Source organism: Neophocaena asiaeorientalis, unplaced genomic scaffold (assembly GCF_003031525.2).
Source record: "Neophocaena asiaeorientalis asiaeorientalis breed wild unplaced genomic scaffold, Neophocaena_asiaeorientalis_V1.1 scaffold18, whole genome shotgun sequence".
In the NCBI taxonomy this organism is placed as follows: Eukaryota; Metazoa; Chordata; class Mammalia; order Artiodactyla; family Phocoenidae; genus Neophocaena; species Neophocaena asiaeorientalis.
The window spans coordinates 682,655-706,124 of record NW_020172444.1 but is presented as its reverse complement, the minus strand read 5'-3'; the positions used below and the strand labels follow the sequence as shown (position 1 = coordinate 706,124).

Here is a 23,470-nt window from a genome sequence, read left to right as displayed (position 1 = left end):
GTTAAAAAAAAAGATTTTTTTTTTTTTTTTTTTTTTTGTGGTACGCAGGCCTCTCACTGTTGTGGCCTCTCGCCTTGTGGAGCACAGGCTCCGGACGCGCAGGCTCAGCGGCCATGGCTCACGGGCCCAGCCGCTCCGCGGCATGTGGGATCTTCCTGGACTGGGGCGTGAACCCGTGTCCCCTGCATCGGCAGGCAGACTCTCAATCACTGCGCCACCAGGGAAGCCCAATAGAAGAGATCTTGATTTCATACCTGCCTCTACATTCGATTTGTTGTTATATATTGCTTTGCTTGAAATGTATGAATAAAATCTGGCCTCACGCAAACATGAAGTGGGAAAGGGGAGGACCCTGCAGATTCCCTGAAGGGTCCTGAGGATCCCTAGAGTTCCTCAGAACAAATTTGAAGACGCATTAGTTATTTGTTCACTCAAAGAGCAAGAATGAACTCAAAGCATCTGCCAAACACAGGTCAACAGTCACTCCAGGAAAAAGAGAACCAGGGACATGTTATCTGTACTTGTAAACTAATAATTTCATGTAATGGGCAACAGATTTAGAAAATAAGTGGTCCTTAAAAAAGCAGAGAAGTCCATCTCCTTGCTATTCTTTTAATGCTCTGTGAAAACAATAATGCAAAATACATCAATTTGTTTAGTAGATAAATTCATTAATAATTTTAAAAGACTTGTATCTGAACAGTTTTGTGAATTATTGTTTGAAGCACTATCATACATACCATCCCTCCTGGTTTTTAGAGCATCCCTGTGACTACCAATGGCAGGGATCTTCTCCCTAACTACAGATCTAGATCCCAAGGTTAAATGTTAGTCCCAATGTATAATAGAACAGACTATACAATTCAGGGTACTGGAATCTCAAACTCTAAACCTCTTCCCTATACCAGTAAGTCTTAAGGAAGTAATTTCTATTTTTTAAAAAATTTATTTATTTATTTTTGGCTGCATTGGGTCTTTGTTGTTGCACGTGGGCTTTCTCTAGTTGCAGCGAGTGGGGGAGGGGCTACTCTTTGCTGTGGTGTGCAGGCTTCTCACTGCGGTGGCTTCTCGTTGCAGAGCACGGGCTCTAGTAGTTGTGGCATGTGGGCTCAGTAGTTGTGGCTTGTGGGATCTAGAGCACAGGCTCAGTAGTTGTGGTGCACAGGCTTAGTTGCTCTGTGGCATGTGGGATCTTCCCAGACCAGGGCTTGAACCCAGGTCCCCTGCATTGGCAGGCGTATTCTTAACCACTATGCCACCAGGGAAGTCCAAGGAAGTAATTTCTTAAATAATTCTTAACATCTACACTTAAACTCTATTCAAGTTCCAGACTCTCTCTTGAATAAATTCAACATTGCTACTTTGTCTAATTTGCCCAGTTATAAAAGACCTGTTCTTTGCTTTCCCCAACTAAGTAAGGTTTACCTCTGGTTAAGTATCCTACAATAAACCCAGAAAATGAATTCCAATTTTATGATTTGAGCTTATGGTGAAGACAAAATGATAACTTGTAAGCCCAGATCGGAGGCAGGCTGCACTTTTTAAAAACAGGAAGACAAAACCAAGGGAAAACTTGGGCCATCTTTAATAAACCAGATCAAATTCAAGCATCTATTATTCTCACATCATTAAAGAGTCTGCTTATGAAATCGAGAAATTTCTTCTGACCTTCTAGTAATTTTTAAACATTAAATACTCTCAGCATGGAATTTACTATTGAAATTTCATCAAACTGTCCAAAATTACTTTGAAAGGTGATGATTATTCTTTTAAATCGAATTTTTAAAGGTTTATTGCCATATGAAATGATTTTTATTATACCTCTTCGTTAACTATTTTTGTGGAGACAGGAACGCATCTTCCTACTAGAAAATATAAAACATTTTAACACAAATTAAACTTTAAAAATAATGGTACACAATGGTACGTATCATAGAAAACATGGATAGTATCTTCAGGTAATTGTGAAAAGATAACTGGAATTGAAGATATAGAAAGTAAACAGGGGCTTCCCTGGTGGCGCAGTGGTTGAGAGTCTGCCTGCCGATGCAGGGGACGTGGGTTCGTGCCCCGGTCCGGGAAGATCCCACATGCCGCAGAGCAGCTGGGTCCGTGAGCCATGACTGCTGAGCCTGCGCGTCTGGAGCCTGTGCTCCGCAAAGGGAGAGGCCACAACAGTGAGAGGCCCGCGTACCACAAAAAAAAAAAAAAAAAACAAAGTAAAAAGAAAGTAAAGAAAGGTGAATGGCAAAGACAGGCATCTGGCTCTATTATCTTCTGAGTGGAGATAGCTCTCAATTGGCCAAGGAATGTGTTGAATAAGTTAGTCCCTCACAATAACCCCTTAAGACTATAAGTGCTTTGTAACACTGTTGTGTTTCTGCCATTTTTGGTTCCTTCTCTCTCATTCCTCAGGCTAATCTTTGCACACAGGGAAAAGAAGCACAAAGAAACGCATGTACTTTTGAAAAGATGATAACTAAAACAAAATTTCTGTTCAAATTACAAAGAAACTTTGGGTTACAATACTTTGGCATTAGAAACAAAAGACTGCAATTACATTACCTTGCCATCATTATAAAGGTTTGGATTGAATCGCACACTATGACCACCAGTCGTCTCTAGATTCACAAGAGGAGGTGAACTGGGATAATCTTGAGGAAAATAGACATCAAACTCAAAGCAGCCATTTGCATAAGGAGTGTCTGCTGGACCAGTTATCAGAACCTAGTATGCACATACAAACACAAAAGCCTGTGTTACTATTCCTAAATGCTACTATTTAGAAAAATAATTCAACATGAAATAAGAACAATCTTCTTACATCCTATATACATCTCTACCAAAATGTGTTAAAAATGAAGTTAAAAGTTAAAAACATACACAGGACTAGGAAACAGTTTTAAATTACAATTAAAGTGATTTGGTTTTGGTGAAAATGGGCTTTTAAAAGAGAGATGCCCAATTGGCAGCAGGAAAGCTTACCTTAACAGCAAATACCTTTTAAAATATTAAGTTACTTTTTTTCTAAGAGCTTTCCTTCATGATCTCTACATTACTGTCAACAATTTGAGATTCTAGATATATTCATTATCATATCTCAAAGGTAAGAGAGTAACTTTCTGCTTCAAATCTTCAAGTTAATGTTTTAAGAAATAGCTTACTTTTTAAAAAAATAAATTAACATTTAAAAAATAAATTTATTTTATTTATTTATTTTTGGCTGCGTTGGGTCTTCATTGCTGTGCACGGGCGCTCTCTAGTTGAGGCAAGCAGGGGCTACTCTTCGTTGCGGTGGCTTCTCTTGATGCAGACAGAGCATGGCTCTAGGCATGTGTGCTTTAGTAGTTGTGGCACATAGGCTCAGTAGTTGTGGCTCGCAGGCTCTAGAGCACAGGCTCAGTAGTTGTGGCACACAGGCTTAGATGCTCCACAGCATGTGGGATCTTCCCGGACCAGGGCTCGAACCTGTGTCCCCTGCATTGGCAGGTAGATTCTCAGCCACTGTGCCACCAAGGAAGTCCAAGAAATAGCTTACTTTTAAATATTTTCTTCTGGGATAATGAGACAAGTGGGTAAGAGGAATAAATGTTTTCACCTAACAACTTATGATAAAAAGGTTCTGAGAGAACAGTAGGTGTGATGTTTCCCTTAGGGTTACTGGTAGTCCAAAAAATAGCAGAGAACCCAACAGTGAGTGTCAGAATTATTTAATGAATTATGTTTGAGTCAATCAACAGATATTTAGTATACAAGACATGAGCAGCAAAGCCTCGGGTCCTGAACAGCTGTGCGTGGAGGCAAGTGGTACTAGAGTCCCATTCTGTGACAACTCTGATTTACATTTTGGGGCTCCAACTTGGGATCCTTTATGTGAGGTACAGCATAATGCTTAACAGTCACAAGTTTGAACTTGTGTGGTCTATTTAGCAATAAAATACTTCCCTAGACAATCATACAATAATCAGCTCTACTGTTTGTAACAAGGAAAAGTGTGATCAATAGGCAGGGTCTATGAGATTTCTACTGAAAATTTATCCAAAAGAGCAAAACAAAAATGCAAACAAGCAAAAAACCTTTTTCAAATCAATGGGTCAATAGTTTTAGCTGTGTATCTAAAGAAGACACAATATTTAATCCATGAATTAAATCAAGTAAAGAAAGGTTCCTCCCACCCCAGGCATCAAATCTTTAAAAATTACTAGCTGCAGCGTCTCTTGGAATTTAAGGGCAGATCACCACAGTGTTAAAACATAAAGCTGCTGGTTTTATTTATTATTGTACTACCATTACTTAAATCATATGAGCCTGTAAATACATAAATTTCCTAGAAAAGAAAAAGAGAGAAAAAATTTTGAAGACTGATAGTATAAAACATGAGAGAAGTACTCTGGATTACAAGGAAGAAGTCCTGTAACTTTTTTTCAACTGACCAGCATTAAATCCTTTGATAGTATGTTCTAAAACTATGACAGGCTGCACACAGCCTTTGTTCAGGGAAGGTATCTTGGTATTTTCTTCTAAATCTTTATTTTGAATAGTACTCTCATCCACATACTCTGAACTAACATTAGAAAAGGACTCCCTTGGGCTTCCCTGGCGGCGCAGTGGTTGAGAGTCCGCCTGCCGATGCAGGGGACACGGGTTCGTGCCCCGGTCGGGGAAGATCCCACATGCCGCAGAGTAGCTGGGCCCGTGAGCCATGGCCACTGAGCCTGCGCTCTGCAACGGGAGAGGCCACAACAGTAAAAAGCCCGCGTACCGCAAAAAAAAAAAAAGGACTCCCTTCACTGATGTCCAAAATGGTCAACAGAATTTTTATTAAATTTATTTAAATTCATGTTATTTCTAGTGCTTTATATGAATACTTGAATAACTGGATTAGCCAGGGAAATAGGAAAAAAAGTTGTTTTTTCTACCTTCATGATGTCAAGTCGCTCCTCATCACAGCGCACAAAAACACTAGAGGACGATGAAAGAGGCAGTGAGGTTGACAGCGTCACAGCTTCCTGTGCAAGGCGGCGGGCTCTGGCAGCACTGTTAGCATCGTTTGCATTTTTCACCTGAGACATGTAGTGGTAGTTTACTTTAAAACCCAATTTCCCATCTTCATCTTCAGAAACCATCTCAAACGTATCTAAAAGAAAAGAAAAAAAAAAAACACTGAAAAAAAAAAAAAAAAGAACCAGAATGGAGGATAGCTGTCATAATAACAAAAAATTACAAATAAACAAATCACTAACCCTTCTTCCCCCACAAAATGGAGAGGACTGCAATGTGGAAGAAGAGCAAACTATAAATGTTTACGTAATACCTACATGTGTGTTAATGCTGCTAGAGCGATGGAATGTGTCATGGAAGCAAAGGAAGAAATCAACTTAAATTTACAATCTGGCAGGCAGATTATATAACATCCAGCATTTAAATCACAATGCAAAGTAGTAGATCATTTATTCTTAAAATGAATGGTATATAATGTTTTTTGCCAAAATATTTCAGAACATGAAATGCCAAAAAGTATTTCATTATATTTCATTTTTAAAAAGAGAATAAGTCTTTATATATTTGCACTGATTTGGAATCAGAAAACAGAAATGACAGGCTGAAGTTTATTTCTGTATTACTTTTGAAATTTAAGTTAATAGGATAAAAGAGGATTATTAGGGAAATCTTTGAAGTACTTTGGCAGAATATAAGTAATGGGTTAATTCTTAACCATTTATTCAGGCAGATTTGGAAGGACTTAAAGTTATGATTTACTTATAAGCTATATGTCCATACAAAATAGAAAGAAAAAAAAGTGGATTTGAACTACATCTCTAATTCAGATTAACCCTACCCCACCAATGGATGAAAACAAAGATATTTAAATATCTTATAAAACTAAATTAAAACCACTTACTGATACAAGGGCAAATACAAAGAAACAATGGTAACTTTTGATCTTGTGTTCATACAATTCTAAATATACAGAAAAACAAGAAAACTACATTATAATTATCATTAATGCAGTAAATTTTACCAAGAACTTACTAAGTGCTAGGTCCTAGGCTAGGCTCTTTCAGTTAAATAATAAACAGGAAAATATATCTGCCTTCAAGAAGTTTATAATCTAGAAAAAAGGGGAAGACCTATGAACAGTGTCATGGGTCTGTGCACTACAAATGTACTGTCTCAACAGACTTCTGAGTAGTTTCTATCAGTGAAGTTGTAAACCAGAGTTATTTCATCTGCTCAACTCTGCTGCCTTTCACATAATACAGGGATACATTTCCTTTGAGTTTTATAAACAGCAATCCACCAGATACATACATGAGCTTATCCCCACGCCTGGAGGAAATTTTTATATCATATATCTATAAGAAAACAGGGTCTTCTAATACCAAAATTTTATTAAAATATACAATCGAAGATAATGGCTAGTTGCTAAAAACCTACATACTGCTTGATTCAGCAATTCCTCTTCTATTAATTTGTCCTATGGAAATAATCCTGGATGTGTACAAATATTTATATGCAATAATGCCCACTGAGATGTTGCAGACGTTACTAAAAAACTGGAAACAACCTAAAGGTCTAGTTATTGGTTAAACAAATGAGAGTACTTTATATGAGAATATTAGGCAGTCAAGGACTTCCCTGGTGGTCCAGTCATTAAAAATCCGCCTGCCAATGCAGGGCACACGGGTTCAAGCCCTGGTCTGGGAAGATCCCACATGCCGAGGGGCAACTAAGCCTGTGCACCACAACTACTGAGCCCACGTTCTAGCCCCTGCTCACCACAACTAGAGACAGCCCGCATGGAGCAACAAAGACCCAGCACAGCCAAAAAAAATTTTTTTTAAATATATAAAGTACTTTAAAAAAATAATTAGGCTTATAAAAAATATTAGGCAGTCAATAAATATCAAGTTGTATAAGAATCATGATATGAGAAAATATTTGATACGTAAGTTAGAAAACGCAGATTACTAAAAAACAACACAACAGAAAACCCGTTATTTTTTCTAAATTATTCTAAAAGTCAATGGATAGCAAAACTCAATTACATTTAAAGTCACGTCCAACTGGCAGAGTTTATGATTTTATGTGATATGAGAGAAGCCTCCTGGCTGGCTAACATTAGTCAAAGGCTCTGGCCTATGACTCTGACAGTTATGACATAAATCTACATTTTTTTTTGGACTCCTACTTTGGTGTTCTTTTTAATATAGTCAATGTCCTTTGGGCTGGTTCTCAAGAATAAAAAAGAGGGACATACAATAATAGTTAATAATGGTCATCAAAATTTGGAATTCTAGTGTTTATTCATAAACCAGCACCTTATGAAGGGTGCTTATATGATCTTTTCATCAGTCCTTACTTGTCAAGAGTTTGGGAATGGGAAAGGCTACATTTTCCAAAGGTATATCCCTTGGAATTCTAAAATGGTAAGAGTAACAGACTTGGTTCAAAGTCCCAGGTCTTGGCTTCCTTCAGGCAAGGATATGCAGACATGGAGGGGTAAAGAAAGAAAACCATTTTCTGCCTGTTTGCTAGACATTTGGCTTTGTTTTTTTCCTGGTTTCTACTGAATCATGATTTCCAAACATAACTATAAACACAGATATAAATTCAGAGATAGAAAGATGATAAAAATTTTTGCATGTGTGTATATATAAACATACATACACACATACATAGAGTATATGAATAATTCATGGTAAAAGCAAGTTTGAAATTCTTTAATTTTACTAGAACACATTTCAATAGCACTATTAAAAATGTAAAATGAGAGCTGAAGAAATAAAGAGTACAATTTCAACTTACCAAACTGTAATTTCTTCATGACAGCCACATATTTTTCTTCAAGTGATTTCAATACTGATAAAGGTTTGGGTTTCATAGCCACCTTCTTTGAATATTCACCTAGTTTTTTTTCTGTTATTTAATATTTCAAGATAAATAACATAAGTATACATTTTCGAAGAGTAAAACAAGAAAACTATTAACTTCTAGAGTTCAGAATTTGCATTCTGAAAAATTACCAAACTCTTCATAATTATCTTCCTATTGTACCATTTTAAAATTAAAAGATTTCTTTCTATTTCATAAAAATAACTAATAGGGCTAAAAAGCTTATCAATTTTAAAGCTTAAATTCTTAAAATGCTAATTAGATTTCATCTATTCAGGCAAAAACAGCAGAAATAAAGCAATAGATGATGAAGAATCATTTATTTCTTCCATTGCTAATATGTGAAAATGCCAATTTCAACTGAATTCTTACACACTATTAATGTACTGTTTTCTATCCAATACAATTGCATTTTTCAATTTCATAACTTTCAGTGGGAAGAGAAATTTATAATGCATGCTGTCAGCCTACCAACAGTCTTAGAAATCATACACAGTAGAGATAAATATTTTAAAATTAGAGACTATACATAATTAGCTTGAAACCCTGACATAGAACAGAATCTTTAAGTAAATAACTTGCTGGAAAACCATTAACATAGAGGGAAGAGAAGGCGGTTTTCAGTAGTAAATGAAACATCTTTGTATCAAAAGAAAAGGAGCATAAAGAGAATAGTGCTGTACCTTGATTTGCTTGCCGCAAACTGGTAGTGGCTGCATAAACAATCTCAGCAGTCCTCTGAATGTCTGGCACCAAAAGAGTAAGTCCTTCTGGCTCTTGATCAGATGCATCTGGTTTTACTCCTGCTTTAACATTTTCCCTTTTAGATCTGAAAAGGTTTTTTTAATATGGAAAGAAATGCAAGGAAAATTAAGATTTTAGTTTTGAAAAATAAATACTTTCATAAATCAGTAACAGTTTAAAAATCAACATGATAGTCTGCATTTCATTTGACATACACATGATATATACCAGGAGTGGTTTAAATTAGATTCCTTTTGAAACCATAGGATAATGCCTAGCATAATAACCAAAGTTTCCGGTAGGTTGTCTCTTCATATGCAAAAACAGACAAGAGTTAAACACTGTAGAAATGTCATACTGTAAAAAGACCCCAATACCTGGTATGTCCTTCGATCCACACCTTTAAAAACATACTTACAGTAACTATGTACCTAGAAGTAGAGAAATCACTTCTATATCTAAAAGTAAAAGATCCTCTGCCTTCTAAGACTTGGGAATCAAAGATCCATAGGTGGTTTTTCAGTTTAATACTATTTGTAGTTCACTTAGAGTATATTAATTTCCAAGGGGCGGAAAAAAAGAAAAATTCCAGAATAAAGTGCAGGTTCACTACTAGGTAACTTAATTTAATGTGCTTCTATACACTGAATCTTTATTTAAACGTTAAGTTTTAGGGCATAATCATTTTAAAGATATTCTTCTGTATTCCCTATTCAGGGTCTAATACAGACTCAAATTAAATTTTCTAGGTGAATGCAGTAGCATTTTATTAACAAGGCTCACTAAAAACAGCAACTAAATATCAATTTCCTTTTTTCTATTTCAACTCTCAGCACGTTTTATTCACATCATCATTACACTACTTCTTAGATACTAAAAATCTACATCTTTGTTAATTCATTAAATAGATAATTTAAAACAAACTGAAATCACATATAAATATAAAGCGTTTAAAATGTTTATGCTAAGGTATGATCTAAACTACGCATCATTCATTTTTCTAGTTTGTACAGCTACTAACAAAAGGACATGGCTATTATATTAAAACAACATTTCACAAAGTGGGCATGGAGCCTTAGAGAACTATTAAAAGACTAACAGAAGATAGAAGAGTCTTTAACAAAATAATATCATGCAATCTATGTCCAAATAAACTGTTCTTTATCACAAAGACAAAAATCTGCTCAGAAGCAATTCAGTGCTTAACTTTAGGTAGATAATAAGAGGTAAATTAAGAAGAGCCACTCAGATGGATAACAAGGGTAACCGGATTTAGTGTTATGCATGAGTCTTGAATTGGCTCCCACAGTGTGAAAATCTAGCATCCACAGATATTTTTATACCACCTCATACACCACCTCACCTGGCAAGAGGATTTAACTTAAGAACCATAATGTGTCACTGGGTTACTGCTTTTTCTCCTACCCTCTCTTATCTTCCCTGATGTATATGTGGGAGTCACAGAGAACACATGGCCAACTCTCATTTGCTACTCAGGAACCACTTGGTAGATGTTTTGCTGTGTATCATATTAGGCATCAACCTCTGTGTGTGAACATGTATACGAACATATATGTTTGCATATGTAAGTAAGGAGAATATAGTGAATGAATGTTTTAAGACTGAAATAGACATTTTACTGCTAGAATCAAATAACATACTGCATCTTTTATAGCTATGAAGTTAAGCTGAGACTACAGTTTAATAGTGAGTCTGACAATTTTTTAAATAAAGATATGATTCTGGTAGACAAGATCAAACAGATTCTCAAATTCTGCATTTACCAATGGCTGTTCACAAACTTTGTGAAACACTGAGAGTCAAGAAAAAACACTTAAGGTGATTGATAGTACCCCCTCTGAATTTATAAAGACTCTCTCTCTCCCCAGTTGCAAATGATTCTCTTCCTGGGGCTTAAAAAAATTCTTAATTAGAAGGGCCACTGAACAATAGGAAAACAACAGTAAGTAGTTTGAGAAAACAGAAGAGTTATGGTTACAGCTATAATAAAATAAAGATGGTTTCCTAAATCTATCATTAGTCAGTTGATCCATTATATTCTCAATAAAGATGTCACTTAAAGAAACATATCTTGCCAAGCAGAGAAGGAAGATTACAGGAGTGAAGCTCATTTTTCCAGAATTAGGGTATTTTCTCCTTGAAGAAACAAGAACCTCTGGCATGGAGAGTAAACTGCCTCAATGCAATTTAGAGCAAGTTACCCTCAGAAAACTACTGATTCTAAATTTCAAGCCCTATTCATGAATACCAATTTCCTAACTCCAGTTTTTAAAAGATGATTAGTAGGAGAAATCTCTATTATTAAAATACTGCAAATAGGATAAAAATTTTTGTTATTTTTGACCACAAAATTTTTAAAATGTTTAAGAATTGTGCAAAAAAATCCACAGAAATTTTAAAAACAGCATTTTTTACACCAAATGCGTAAAAGAAATAATCACATACATCTTGAAGATAATGGCTGAATCATAAAGCAGACATAATTAGACCTTTACAGCAGGTTCTAACGAGAATTTTTTATGTGGATAGTCTTTTTGAAAAAACATACAGCAGAAAAAGGAATAATCTTCAAAAGGTAAAAGTACTTCAAATATATGAAGAACACACACTACCTGCCTGATGATGACTACAACTAGTCATTGTCTGACATTAAACTACAGACAGCAGTCTCTTTTCTATAAAAGCTGCAGGTTACTGTCAACCCATATGTAGGCCCAGCTCATGAAAAAAGGCCATACCTTAGCTCACATCCTGAAGTCTGTGTGAAAAGCTATTTGAGTTCAAGGCACCTAGCTGGAAGTAGGTCTTTGAGACTGACAATGGATCCAACATGGTAAAAGCAATCAGCGACGGCCGCTACCATGGTATCCGCTGCTTTGTGCATACGTTGAATCTGGTTGTGATCACTGCCCTGAAGAAATACGAGGAATCAACTGAAGTTTCTACTATTGCACAGAATTATCTGCAAACATTTTCCACTATGCTGTGAATTCCAACGACACAGCTAATAAATTAAGCAAATTTTGGCTCTGTGACATATAATCTAAACTAGGATGTGAGCAGAATGGGCAAATCTTTCTTGTGAAAACAAAAAGAAAAAAGAAACCCATAACTCAACATTCAGTTATATTGAACTGCTTCTTCTAATTCTACCACCCACATTAAGTTGGATATTTGTATGACTACAAGATATCAGAATTATGTTCTCTTATAATCTATAAACTAAAAACAGCTTAATACAACTATTTTCTTGGTTGGACATTAGGAAAGACCACTTCAATCCCCTGCACTCCTAATACTAAAATCAAAACTATCAAGCTGTTGAAATAAACATTTAAAAAGCAGAGCCACATTGAAGAAGTAATCAGGACACCATGTGCTGAAATGTCCAGATTCAGAAGTATTAAGAATTAGTGTCTTAGAGGAAGATTCTAAAACTACAAGAGAATGAAACTTCTATATTTACCTATAAAACAATGCACCATATCCACAGTTCTAAAGCTCTTTGCCAGGAATTATAGTTTAAAAAAAATTAAAAGTAAAAGTAAGCAGAAAGATTTTTTAAAATATTACTGTGGAGAATTATTTGCTTCTAATGTCTATAGAAAACACGAAAATAATTTTTGAAATGCACTACTAAATGGGATAAGACCTTTGTAAGATGAATGTTTTCCATGCTTATTTTAAAGCTTAGTTTTAAACTTTAGATTCCCTTTTGTTTTTACTTAAATTCTTTCCAAATGGAAGTACTGGTTTTAGTTTTCAATATGATTTAAATGAAAGTAGAAAATAAAATCTTCTTTGTCTTAAATGAAGCATAAATGAGCAATAGGAGAGAAGGGAATATTCAAAACAGAGGTATGAGAAGCCTTTGAAAATAAAACCTTGATTTTTAGATTAGATAAAAATATAATAGTTTTCCAGTCAGATTAAACATCACAGGACAAATACGGCACTGTGTGCTGCTGTGGAATGGAGTTGCCACAAGTAATATGCTTCACCAGGGGACAATCCAACCGGGGCTAAGAGATATTAAAACAAATGTTGGCACTGCTGTCTCCACCACCAGGTAAAAAAGGTTGACGAACCACTGAACTTGTTCAAGGTCATCACAAAAAGAAACTTAAAAAATATATATATATGGTTGCAACAAATGCTTCTTGTCTAAGAAATCAGGCCTTTTTCACTTTGTAGGTTTGAGAAACAGAGGAAAAAGAAAAGATAGGAAATGTTTTTCCAATGAAAACAAATGTAGGAGGACTGGAACTGAAATTCTTTCTCAACTGAAGCCCTAAATGAACTAACTTAAAGGAGTTAAAACAAGAGAGTTTGATAGAGAATATGCCGTTTAAGAAGTAAACCAACTAATCTTATTGCTTAGCTGGATAAAAAGGAATTGGGTATTTCTACAAGACAATTCAGTTATTTTTAAAACTGATGAACTTTGCACCGGAAGACACTTTGGGATAGCTAAGGGAAAGGGCAATCAAGGATGCTTACTTTAATAATGCTATTAAAGAGAAGTTCAATGTTGAGAACACCTTACACTCAACAGAGTCATTTGTGTCACGTCCTTATTAGCAATTAAGATTATCTGATTGGCGGCAAGTGCCTTTTTCAAACTTTTGGTGAAGCTATCAAATACTAAATATACAAAATATGATTATTTGTCTACTGGAGTCGAGCAGGAAGAGTCTGCACAAAAGATCAAGGAGAAAATATCTGCCTTTGCTCCAACTCCAAGGAGGCTACGAAGTGCCACACTTACTCAAAAGTGAAACCAAACTACTATGGCTGTACTTTGACTTCATTTTGAGGTTGAAATGACCAGCAGATGAATTTCACCAAGAATGGTACTTAAAATCTGAAGGGCTCACATTTTCACACTGCGATTATTTTGTGGGCAACAAAATGAATTTTCACACTAGGTAATTATATTTCAAGTGGAAACAATACATATATAAAGGTTTGAAGTATTACGCTACCGATGCCACAAATCCCTTTATTAATGGAGGTGACAGAGTTGCTTTCAAGTTCTTTCTTTTTTAAGAATCTAAAATAAAATGCTGATCGACAACTGGTCATAAACAGGCAGGAGTTGTTTTTGCTATTTGTTATTTAAATATCGAGTTTTGCTAATAAACTCTTTAATTTCTTCTTGACAAGGGAGTTAAAGATATTACAAATATAGGACATACTAAGATAGTAACAAAATTCAGGAGATGGAAAACAATAGGGTGTTTAGTGGGGTGGGAAGAGGCTTCTCCAGCAACATAGAGAAAATAATTATATCTCCAACACACCACCCTAGTCTATGCAAGTAGACACCAAATCAGCTTGAAAAGACAGTAAAGGAAAAATACATACATCAATAACTAAGAAATTTTCAGAGGAAATGTTTTTATTCTTTTGAGCAAAAAAAAAAAAAAAAAATCAAATGGGTAAAGCTGACTTAATCCTCATTTAAGTGATAATTACATGAAGTTGCTACCAGCTCATGTTCTACAGACCACAAAACACAGTTTGCCTTACTTAGGTGACCTTAGTGATCTAGTAATTATTACTTAGGCACAACTCGAATGGCTATGCATATCTAACGAAATATGCTGCCTTTTAACATCTTATCATAGTGTTAAAAAAAATTCTTCAGGGGAGTGAAAAAAGATAAGCATAAGAAAATATAAGAAAAATTCTGTAGAATCTGCATTCTTATATATACTTTTTTAATTATCAAAAGCAAAATTTTCAATTAAAAAATTTTACTTGTCAACATTAAAAATATTTATGTATCCTAAATTTCCAAAGCCAAATCAGAAATAAGTTCACACTTCAATTTCTAATTATTCATTGATGCATAAATCCAATTGTTCTTTGGAAGTTAAGTTCAATTTAGTAAATAAATATACTTGATTGGGACATTAGGAAATCTGAGGTCTTATCATAGCTCTCTGCCACTAAGCACGAGACCTTGGAACAAATCACAGTATTTATGGACCTTGTTTTCATCATTTATAAAAAGGGGGATATGAACTATCTGAACTCTTAAGAGCATTCCTTATAGTTCTAAAACCCTGTAGATATTATGGGACAGGTTACTTATCGTGAAGTGCCCAGAAAGGTTTACAAACTAAATCTTACTTAGCAAGAGACTTCAAATTCAGCAATTAAGATTGCTTGAGATTTTGTCAGAAGTAAGATAGTGGAAACCATCTTGAAACATAAAGCTCATCTAATGCAATCTGACAAGGAATAAATAATCATTTTATATGTTATGCTACTGAGGTAGAAGTATTAAGTCAATTTATAATTTTTAATGAGTTTATGTTTGTTAATCACTTAAATAATAGAATAAGCTGTACTTTGGTACTTGATCTAAGTGTTTTTCAGGAATCAGCTAAAGCTGAAGTCTAGCCATTACACAAGCATGTCACCTTAGTGATCAATGAACAATTTTGGTAAAAGGTAGCAATGGGGTATAAAAATAGAAGTATCTAGACTATGGGTCAATCGTCTTTTTTTTTTTTTTTTAATTATTTATTTGGCTGTGCTGGGTCTTAGCCGCAGCATGCAGGATCTTTAGTCACTGTATGTGGGATTTAGCTCCCTGACTAGGGATTGAACCCAGGCTCCCGGCCTTGGGAGCATGGAGTCCTACCCACTGAACCACCAGGGAAGTCCCTCTTTCTTCATAAATGTTGTTTTTGATAATGAACACTACAGGCATCAGGAAAGTGGGGAGCTAAATCCCAGATTTATTACCTATTAGTAAGTTTTAAATGTTAAATTCTAAGTAATAGTTTCATTCTTTGTAGAATAAGAATATTTTCTTGTCTACCACACAGAGCAGAAAAAACTAGTAATACACATCTAAGAACTTCTGAAACTCTATATCCTACACAAAAGTTAGGTTATAATATTATTCCTTGTATTTTTTACACAGCTATATGCTACTATATATTTATTATAACTTTTCCCACATTTAAAGCAGTTTGGCTTATTCTTCAGAAACAAGAAGGGAAATCAATAAAAACATAGAGGCTGGAACATAAATATTATACTAATCAAAATTATTTCAAACTGACAGAACAAAAGGAATTCAGAAAATACTTTTGTCTTTTATCTGCCTAAGTCATTATCTGACAGTTAGAAAAATTCATTTTTACCAGATTTTTTTTTTTTTTTTTGCAGTAGGCGGGCCTCTCACTGTTGTGGCCTCTCCCGTTGCGGAGCACAGGCTCCGGACCCGCAGGCTCAGCGGCCATGGCTCACGGGCCTAGTCGCTCCGCGGCATGTGGGATCTTCCCAGGCCGGGGCACGAACCCGTGTCCCCTGCATTGGCAGGCGGACTCACAACCACTGTGCCACGAGGGAAGCCCCATTTTTACCAGATTTTGATCTCTCATAACTGGCATAAAATTAAGTGGTAGTGACCTTGGACTTACGTGCAGTAAACATCTAATCACAGGCTGTCTTCGGCATGTGTCTAACAAACACTGCTTACACCTTTATACATCCTTTACCTCCTACTTTTGTATCAGGGTGTCATTCTCACATGCGCTCTCCCTCGCCCCCTGCCCCAGCCTCTCTCTTTTGGCCCCTAGGGAACTATTTCTTCCACTGCTTGTAGATATAAAAACTAAAAGTATTAAACACAAAAATCATCAAATTATAAAACTAAAAAAAAAAACACAAAGTAAGGCTTTTTGGATAAAATAAATGAAAAACTGGTTTTTTTCTGCATTCGGCAAGAAAGAAAAGTGTCAATATTGCTATACTGAGGGCACTTGAAAAACGGAACATTTATGGTAATAAAGTTTTCAAAAACTATGCAAGGGAGTGAATTCTACTTATCCTTCATAGACAAATGTTAAACTTTTTGTTCTTCGTGTCTATTACAGCAATAGACAGGCAAAAGAATTTTATTGTTTTGGAGGTCCTCTGATCTTTTTATTGCAGTGATTATTAAGGTGGCTTCTGAATAATTTCTCTGTAATAAAGTAAATAAGCTACTTAATATTAATGAGGCAAACGAAGTTAAATAGAAACAATATTTAAATCAACCATTTCCTATTTTTGTTCAAATTATTATAAAAAATTTCAACTGAACAAGAAAAAAGTACAAAATTTCCATATGATAGCATCATGAAATGTCCCAATTTCGTTTAAATTTTAAGTGATAGATGATGTTAGAAAATGGCCTAAGTAGAAAATTACATTTAACATTATAGGTACATTTAAGGTATGTTTTCAAAATGGTATAAAACCAGTGTACAAAACATGCTATTATATACTTAGAAAAAAATTAATTTCTGAAATAGTCCTCGTAATTATCTAAATGTTATCTGTTTCAGACAAAAGTTGGAAAGTGCTGAATGTAAAAATTCTCTATTTTGAAGCAATACACTTTTGCCTAGTCTTTAGTTAGGAATGTTTCCCTGACTTAATATAAATATTTACTAATAATTAGCCAACAGCAATATTAATCAGTTTATTTATGTTAACCATTAGACTCAAATTGACTCTAAGCAGTTACTGCCAATTGTGAATCTTGAGAGGACTTATTAGGAGAGGTGGTAGACAGTAAAATATAGAATCATGAGTAAAAGAATATTAAAATATCATCATCTTTAGGAAGTTCTTAAAGCAATTTGTACAGTAAGTATTTAACAACTTTTTAAAGACAGACTAAATCACTCCTAGGTGCCACCTTACCATGTCAACAGGTTAGTCTTGCCAGGAAAGATGAACATAATAAACTAGAAGTATATACATTTATTCCTTGAATAGTGCTCTGGTTTACACTAATACCAATCCCATCAGAATACTGTAATTATCTGTCACCAAACTAATCCTCATCCACAGGAGAGTGAGGATGAGAATCAAAATACCACTCTAAATTGTAGCCACATTAAAACAAAAGCAAGGCTAGTCTGGTTTCTGCTAACTTTCGTTTCTCCCAATTAAGCACAGATAAAAGGGGGAAGGAGAGTAAGACAGTCAATGGACATACATCATCCCATTTCTTCTCCTTTTTAATTTTGTTAGTTTATATTTGCAAAATGCCATTACTTTTAGAGGACTTGATATATCCTATTAATAAAGTTTCCCGAAGCGTGAGAAAACATTAAGTGATAATTAGACATGGTATTAGTTAACTGAAGAGTGAGAAAACTAGTCTCTTTCCAATGAAAAGAAAGGTCTCAGTAAGCCTTTGGTAATTTCTTAGCATTGTTAAATCTTCCTTATTAAAACACAAAACGGGTCTGGAGTCAGACACTAACTTTTTTTTTTTTTTAATATTTATTTATTATTTATTTATTTTTGGCTGCATCAGGTCTCAGTCGCAGCACATGAGATCTTTGTTGAGGCACGCAGGATCTTTCATGGCGGCACTTGGGCTCTTCGTTGTGGTGTGTGGGCTTCTCTCTAGTTGTGGCGTGTGGGTTTTCTCTAGTTGTGGCGCAAAGGCTGCAGGACGCATGGGCTCTGTAGTTGTGGCGCATGGGTTCCAGAGTGCTTGGGCTCTGTAGTTTGCAGCACGTGGGCTCTCTAGTTGAGGTGCACGAGCTCAGTAGTTGTGGCAGACAGGCCCAGTTGCCCTGCAGCATGTGGGATGTTAGTCCTCTGACCAGGGATCAAACCCACGTCCCCTGCCTTGTAAGGTGGATTCTCTACCACTGGACCACCAGGGAAGTCCCAGGCACTAATTTTTTAAATTTAGTTTATTCACTTTTAGACTTATCTTCTATTTATGGCAAATGATACTGGTCTGTCTGATATGTTAGTATACTGTGAAGTTTCCTCTTTAAATAAAATGTTTGGTTAAAAAAGAACATCTGATCTAAAGAAAGATTCTAGCAAAAACATGGGTGGTATAAGGTTTGAAAGTTCTTCCTCATAAATGCTGAGGCTCTTCACTCTAACAAAGAATTTCTACCAAGAAAAATTTCCTTCAGTTTTCAACCATGAAAATGGTTTGGTTTATTTTGATCTGATTAATAAAAATCCCATTATCACATGATACTCTTTTAAGATGAATTCTAAAATAATATAGACAAAAGGCTCCAGAAAAATTAAATCTAAAGCCTACTTACTATCATATAAGTTTTCCACATATACAATTTTGGCTGGATGACAGCTTTAAGGAAATAGAAGAATTGTATGAAAATGAATGTAGTCTCACCCTGTCATTCCTAAACCTTAATATAAAAGATTTTAGATTCTCTGCTAATGATTCTGAGCCTCTGTCAAGCCAATAGATGATTGTTTTCTGTCTTCAGTAAAATAACCTAGTAGCATTAGTACTGGAGAACTTCTGCGTAGGATTACAGACTTCAGATTCTGGTATGTTAACAAAGGAAACCATGCTCCGAAAACCATTTATTCGATAGCACTTACACTTTATTGAAGGAGATCCCCAGGGATAAATCCGCAGTCACTGATACTAACACATAGGCAGAATAATGTAGTTAATAAGTAATTTAAAGCCTGAGTTATATTATTTCTTTTTTAAAGTCAAACATCTGAAACATAGACAGTATTTCTACCTAGGAACTAACTTTCTTTTAAGTCCATAATTTTAGAGCAAGAATGCTAATAGACTCAAATCCTCAGTCCCCAGAATGGCAGGATGGGAGAGGACACAAACAGCTCAACTGTCAAGATAGAAAGGATGAAAATCTCTTCCATGGCAATTTAGTCTTGTTCTAACTCCCACCCTAACCATTCAGGTACACTGCAAGACAATCTTTTTATAATGCAGATCTGATTAGATCTCTGCTGAAATCCTTTCAATGGCTCATCACATTTAAGAGTAGGTAACTATGAAGTTCTTCAAGCCCCTGCTTTCCTCTCTAGCCTCATTTCCCACCCCTATTTCTCACCCAAAGGACACCCAGGCACACCAAACTTCTTTATTCTCTACATTTTGCTGAATACTTGATGCTTTCTTTTACTCCTAACATTCTTCACACAGCCTGGTATATCAGGCCCCTGCTCCTCTTTATTTAGCCAATTCTTATGTATTCTTTGGGCTTCCAAATCTGGGTTGATCCTCCAGTAATGTTTTAAACTTCTAATATGCCATGTACTGTGTTATTAAAACTGCCTAGTTATTGTTTCCCCCATAATCTGTCAGTCCCTTAGAAAAAGACCTAATTTTCTTGTTATGCTCTCATGAACATTCAATAAACATCCGTTAAATGAACAAATCAGTGATGCTCTTGTGACCACGCCAGATATCACCTATCTGAATATAAGCGCAAGTTTCTAAAACACAAATTAGATAAAAGCAAAGTAAATGATCTGCCTTTTCAGCTTCTTAATGATATTTTCCTATTTCCTCTTATAGAAGGTTTCAGGCTTGGAGGGGAGAGTCAGTTAACCTATATAATCTCTATCATTCTTTGAATTTTGGGATCAAAATTAGTTGGGTTTAAGCATTGTCCTCAAGATAGGGTACTTTTTTTTTTTTTTTTTGCGGTACGCGGGCCTCTCACTGCTGTGGCCTCTCCCGTCGCGGAGCACAGGTTCCGGACGCGCAGGCTCAGCGGCCATGGCTCACGGGCCCAGCCACTCCGCGGCATGTGGGATCCTCCTGGACCGGGGCACAAACTCACATCCCCTGCATCGGCAGGCGGACTCTCAACCACTGTGCTACCAGGGAAGCCCAAGATAGGATACTCTTAATTGGATTATTCCAACCAGTAAAAGTAAACTTCCTCTTTAGATTTGGGCAAAACGTTTTAATTTCTTTCATCCAAAAAAGCTAAAAATTTTAAGTATAACATATACAGAAGAAATAATATCAATGTAAATCATTATATGTAACCACAATTATCATCCAGAGACCTGCAAATTACATAGAAAATCTATCTTTTCTTTATCTAATATGACAAAATTGTGCTATGTTAAATTTTCATTTGGAGGGAAAAAACTGCATGCCTTTTGTGTATTCCTGGCTTTTAGAAAGAAAAAAAAAAGTAACAAATAAGAAATGAGAAGAAGAAAACAAGGCAATACAATAATATACATAAACATAATTAGTAAACTAGTACTTGCTTTCTTGCTTAAAAAAAAAAAAGAAAAACCTATACTAAATAGATGTACTCTATCTAGCCTTACCTATTTTTCCCCTGAGCCCCCAGGTGCAGATGTGGCCAGGACATCCCAGGGAATCACCCACAGTCAACGCATCCCCCCCACCTGCCTTATTTCTTACTGAGAGAAAAAGAGACAAAAATAATGCAAAAATGTTCTGAGCTGGGGAACACCTACACATTATTTTTAAAGTCATAACTCCAAATCCTGATGAAGCACTAAAACACATCCTAAAAGTGATATGTAAACAGAATGTAATTTGCCTTGACCATCCTCTTCTCAGAGTATCCTGGGTTTTGTTTTTGTTTTTAAATACAGTTGGGGATCAGGTAGAGGGGAGGGGGGAGGGGGAAGCTTTGCATATTGAAACAGTGTTAAAAATAAATTTATAAAGATGTTTAAAAAAAAAAATAAATAAATAAATTTAGACCAATTTCTGTGGGTATAAACTTTACAGGAAATTGGACTATACTGTTCACTGTATTAGAGTTCTAGTCTGATGAAAATACGAAAAGAAATACACTTAAGTTTTGACAGGCCGGAAAAGAGTAGATTTCCCCCTCTTTCTGTGAAGTGGAAAGTGAATTCTCAAGGTGCCAAACCTTGATAGGAAAGTAGGGATGTTACAACATGTATGTCTTTGCTGGCTTCTTTTTGTAACAGAGGCTGTATTCTACACATACATAAAAAAATAACAGATATCATGAGGAATCTTGATGAAGAGGCACATTCAAACCATAATACAAAACTCTCTTTAGTGCTTGTCAGTAAAATAGCTTTAAAATATAGTTAAACTGCACAGGGTCACTGTAAAGATAAAATAAAAAAGGAAATGATCTCTGTGAACAGTCATTATGATCTTTATGTGCATGTTTTTTTTTTCAATTAAAAAAAATTAACTAATTTATTTATTTTTGGCTGTGTTGGGTCTTCATTGCTGCGCGTGGGCTTTCTCTAGTTGCGGCGAGTGGGGACTACTCTTCGTTGCAGTGCGCGGGCTTCTCATTGTGGTGGCTTCTCTTGTTGCGGAGCACGGGCTCTAGGTGTGTGGGCTTCAGCAGTTGTGGCTCAGGAGTAGTGGCGCATGGGCTTAGCTGCTCCGCGGCATGTGGGATCTTCCCAGACCAGGGCACGAACCTGTGTCCCCTGCATTAGCAGGGGGACTCCCAACCACTGCGCCACCAGGGAAGCTCCCTACATGCATGTTTTGCTGGTACAAAATTTAAAAGTTTGAAGTGTCATTTTTTCTTGGTGAAAGATTTTAAAGAATTTTTTTTTCCAGGTAACCAAGTTGAAAAATAAAGAGCTCCTGTTAACTGAAACTCAGTTATCCTCTATCCGCAATTAAATTTTTGTAGTGGTTCATTAATACATTTCATGCAGAAGTTTAATTTTTAAGAAACTGTACTGCATGTTATGTGAACAGGATATACATTAAGAAAAGCAGCAAAAACGGCACTCTAGGTCTACAAATTCCATTCACTTAGCTCAGATAGAAAATCAGACCTTTAGTCTGATGATACCACACTATTTTTGTACAATTATGTTAGCTACCTAGGTTACCAGTTAGAAAGATTTTTGCCATAATGAAGGATGGGACCAAAGATAATATTATTTTCTTCTCTACAACATAAAAAAGTCTCACACTATGAAAGAAAATATACCTTTACATTTTCCCTCCCTGGTAAAAGAGTATGAACCTACAGCTTTTTATATCGCTACCAACTGGGTCTTCTTTAATCTCTTCTCTAATTCATGTTTCTTACTGCCTGGCAGTGAGCCACTAGTTTTTAAAGTGATATTGACAGTACAATAAAGCTAAAAGAGTCAGAATAATCTGAGGAGCTGATTTCTTCTGAAAAATGAAAGCTGACAAAAACTATTCCTCCAATGACCAATTCTCTGCCATCATTTGATGTATACTGAGTTTCTCAAATTTTAGGCTACTAAAAAAATAAGTGAGAACAGGTAGGACAAATATATTGCAAAGATGGTAAAGAAGATTAACTGATTCAAAAGACCACTAACAAAGAAATAAGCTTCCTCTAGCCTAATTCTGAATGTTTATGCAAACATCAGAATTTATGCCATCTTTAAGTAAAACTGACAACCATTAAACAGATTCTGCTAAGAGAATGAAAAAGGTTACCAGGAAAAGGTTTTTAAAAAAGTTTTTGATAAGAGGACTCATCATCTGATTTCTAGCAAGGTATAAACTTAACCAAAGATTCATTTAAAACTTCAATTTTCCACAAAGATAAAATACTAACTTTACTATAACTTCAACAAATAAATACCAAATACTCTACCTTCTAAAAAACATTATAGCATGAATTATAACATACGTATCAAAATGAAACTAGTAATTCCTAAAGCCAACAGTTCTAATTCTATGAATCTACTCTGCAGAGATTTCTGCAAGTCCCAAAAGATGTATGTCAGAGGTTATTACAAATTAGAAATAACCCAAATGTCCACTAATAGATGGTTAAGTAAAATACAGCATCTATATACAATGCATAATCAGAAATATTAAGAACAGTATCAGCAATATGTATTTACTGAGAGTGAAGGTGTCTTTCACCTCAATATTGAGTAAAACTAGCATCTATCTGTATAATAGGTACAATGTGATAGCATTTAAGAAAAACTCTATCTATAGCTATAAGATCGCATAGGGCGACGTCTGGTAAGCCACTGTTAATAAACG

At 35.5% G+C, this 23,470-nt stretch overlaps 1 protein-coding gene across 1 annotated transcript in view; it reads right to left on the bottom strand.

The window, feature by feature from the left end:
• Positions 1-23,470, bottom strand: part of BIRC6 (baculoviral IAP repeat containing 6) — a 233,423-nt gene that overhangs the window by 17,142 nt on the left and 192,811 nt on the right. The window contains 4 exon segments of the mRNA XM_024732052.1: positions 2,566-2,727; positions 4,920-5,137; positions 7,810-7,920; positions 8,580-8,725. Of these exon segments, the coding sequence (XP_024587820.1) occupies positions 2,566-2,727; positions 4,920-5,137; positions 7,810-7,920; positions 8,580-8,725 (637 nt within the window).